This window comes from Calidris pugnax, unplaced genomic scaffold (genome assembly GCF_001431845.1).
Source record: "Calidris pugnax isolate Ruff unplaced genomic scaffold, ASM143184v1 scaffold469, whole genome shotgun sequence".
Classification (NCBI taxonomy): domain Eukaryota; kingdom Metazoa; phylum Chordata; class Aves; order Charadriiformes; family Scolopacidae; genus Calidris; species Calidris pugnax.
In genome coordinates, this window is record NW_015091303.1 from 66,343 (window position 1) to 69,660 (window position 3,318).

Genomic DNA, 3,318 nt, shown 5'->3' on the forward strand with positions numbered 1-3,318 from the left:
TCCTTCTCTTAAACGTGACCCCAAAACCCCAAAAAACGGGAGGTGGTCGGTGACGACCGGGCTCTGGGGCGGCAGCACCGCGGAACCGGGGGAGGTGCCCGCCCCCTCGGCACACCTCGGCCACGTCACCTTCCTCCTCCTCCTCCTCCTCCTCCTTTTTCCAAAAGGTATTCCTGCCTTCCCCCGGCTCTTCCCTCGCCCGCCCAAGTCTCGACAAGCCATCTGCTTGTTTCCAAAATATTTGGTGCACGCTGCTCGCGCCAAGCCCGGGGAACCTCCTACGGATCCCCAAACACGGGGGCCGGGCCCCCCCCGCTCCCCTCGGGACGACGATTATCCCGGAGGAGCTTCACCGGCGCCCGGATTTAACCGACGGCTCCGCTGCAGTTTCACACCGGGGGGGGTGTTTTTTCTCGACGAAACCCAAAAAGTTGGGAAGTTTGGGGAGAAAAGCACAAAAGCAGCACCGGGACCGGGGGGGGGAGGTTGGGAAGATGGAAAACCGGCAGCGCCCACACGGAAAACATCACCCATCGCCTTCCCAAAGCAGCCGGGACACCGGGAGACGCCGGGGATAAGGGCACGGAGAGGCCGGTGATGGCGGGACAGGGTCCCGGTGGCTCGTCGGTGTGTCCCCCCCCTCCCCGTGTCCCCGTTCCCCACTTTGTTTATTTACGAGCACCGGGATGTCGCCTCCCCCGTCCCCCTCCCGGGCTGGGGATGCTGCCAAGGCGAGCGCTCGCCCGGGGAAGATCCGGGGCGATAAAGGAACAAAGACCAGCCCGTTTCCATCCCCGCACCCAAAACTTACCCCCAGCCGGCACGTGGGCACCCTCCGGCCCAGCAAACACCCCCCCTCCCCCCAAAAAACCCACCCCCTGCTCCTGGATCAAGCCGCCACCGAGCCCACGCTGAGGGCTGGTGGCACCAAGCAAAGAGGTTGGGGCCACCAAACCTCGGTGGGCAACCATCTGGGCAAATGGGGAAGGCTCCACTGTCTCCATCCTCCTCCTCCTCCCTGGAGCTGGGTGGGGGGCAAGACACAGGATGGACACTCGAGCCCAGGCTCCCTGGACCACTGGGGCAGAAAAGCAGCTTTTTGGGTGCAGGGCAGGGGGAGCCGAGGCAACCCAGAGGGACGCCGCGGCCGGCACACACCGTCCTCCCCCCAAACCCCCCCAAGGTGCCAAATTTGGAGGATGGGAGCCCCGGGGACCCCCCCGTACCCCACTCCTTCACCGCCCGACTGGAGCTAAACCCGCTCCCCCGGCACTCGCCGCCTGCTCACGGCCCCAGAGAGGAGGGGGCCGGGGGTTCGGGGCCCCCTCCGTTATTTTTTGGGGAAGACAGAAGGGATTTGAGGTGTGGCCGGCGCTGGGAAGGGGATGGAGCATCTCTCACCCTGCTCCTGCTCGGGAAAAAACCCACCTCCCGTGGAAAAGGGTTCCTTAAGGCCCCAAGCGGGGACCCCCAGGAGCGACCCCAGCCCGGCACCCCCTCTTTGGGGCATTTACCCCCTCTTTGGGGCTTTTACCCCCTCTTTGGGGCATTCCCCGCGGTGGGGAGAGCTCGGCCCCGTCCAGCGACGGCCGCAGCCCCCGGGGGATTTTGGGCAGGACGGAGGAAGGCTCCCTCGGGGAAGCATTCCCAAAATCCCGGCGGCCCTTTGGCCCCAACCGAGGGTCCCCCGGCAACGGTGGCGGGCGTTACCGGCTGGGGGACGGGCGTTTTAAACGGTGGGGAGAGCTCGGCCCTGTCCAGCGACGGCCGCAGCCCCCGGGGGATTTTGGGCAGGACGGAGGAAGGCTCCCTCGGGGAAGCATTCCCAAAATCCCGGCGGCCCTTTGGCCCCAACCGAGGGTCCCCCGGCAACGGTGGCGGGCGTTACCGGCTGGGGGACGGGCGTTTTAAACCTTTTGGTCTATTTTTCATCATCCAGCCCCCTCCATCCCCCAAAAAACCCCCCCATTTGGGAAAAGCCCGGCCGGAGGGAGAGACCCCGCCTCGGCTCCCGGGGAAGGGGGAACTGGACAAATCCCGGGAGGAAGAGAAGCGGCACCGACCGGCGCCGCCGGCTTTTTGCAACGGCGGGGAGGGCGCTCCGTCCGTCCGTCCGTCTGTCCCGGCTGTTAAAGAAGAACAGGCCTGACCTGACCCAGAGGGGAATCTCCCGGGATCAGCAGCGCCCGGCTCCGGCCTTTCGGAGACGTTTGGAGCCGGTCGGCGTTACAGAGGCGCTTATCACCCTAATAAGCCATTAGCCAAACGAGCCCCAACTCTGCAATCGCTCCTTATAAGGCCGGGAAAGCTGCGGGGAATTAGGGCTCTCCTGGGGAGACTCAGAGCTGAGTCACCCCACAGCGCTCGGGACGGGAGCCCGACGGCCGCCGCCACCGGGGAAGGCGACCGAGCACCGGGACGGCTCTTCTCCCGCCACCGGCACTTCGTGGGGTGGGGGGGGGAACCCTCCGGTCCCCGAAATCTGGGTGAGAAAAGGCTGGATGGGCCCAGAGCCGCCGCCACCCCTTCGGCGGGGAAAGCGGGGCGCCGCGCCGGCGCAGGGCCGGTTTTGGGGTGCCGCCAGCCCCACCCAGGGCCCGTCCCGGCGGCGATGGGGAAAAAAACCCAAGGGATAAGAGGAAGAGGAAAAGAGGAAAAAAAGAAACAAACCACGAGGCCCCCGCCGAGGGAGGGAGGGAAGCGCCGAAACGGAGCGCCCGCCGCCGCTCGAGGGGTGCCTTGCCCACCCCCACCCCCCAAAAAAAATCACATTATTGGGGGGGGTTATGATTGCGTTGGGAGCGGGATGCCCAGGAACGCGATGGGGGGACCCCAATGGTGACACCTTGGGGGGCTCCGCCGTCCTCGCCCACCCCAGGGGGGGCTCGTCCCACTCCCGGGCTCGGCCAAGGTCCCCGGGGACTCCAGGGGGGACCTAAACCACGGCCCCCCGACCCCCCCGGGGTGCAGAGGGGCTGCCGTTCCCCCCCAAACCCCCCCAAACCTCCCCACGGGCCAACGATACCGGGTGGGCACAGCCCCGCTCTGCGGAGGGCGCGTCCCGGGGACCCCCGGCCCCACCGGGAGAAGGGAAGGGGCGGCCCCCCCCGGGGCGGGGCGTGGCGGGGGAGGGTCCCGAGGGTCGCGTCTCACCGGGGTCTCGCCGTGGGGCCGCACGTCCAGCACCGCGCACCAGCCCTTCAGCCCGTTCATGGCCCCGCCGCGACTGCCGGGACCCGCCGCCGCCGCCCCCGCTTTTATACGGCCACGCCCCCTCCCGCCGGCCACGCCCTCTCCCGGTAACCCCCCCTCCGCGTT

At 67.7% G+C, this 3,318-nt stretch overlaps 1 protein-coding gene across 1 annotated transcript in view; it reads right to left on the reverse strand.

Moving 5' to 3' along the window:
* The window catches only part of TUFT1 (tuftelin 1), a 14,991-nt gene extending 11,771 nt beyond the window's left edge, over nt 1-3,220 (reverse strand). The window contains exon 1 of the mRNA XM_014960815.1: nt 3,154-3,220. Coding sequence (XP_014816301.1) covers nt 3,154-3,213 — 60 coding nt within the window. The 5' untranslated portion in view covers nt 3,214-3,220. The remainder of the gene's footprint in view (nt 1-3,153) is intronic.
* Nucleotides 3,221-3,318: the final 98 nt, after the last annotated feature.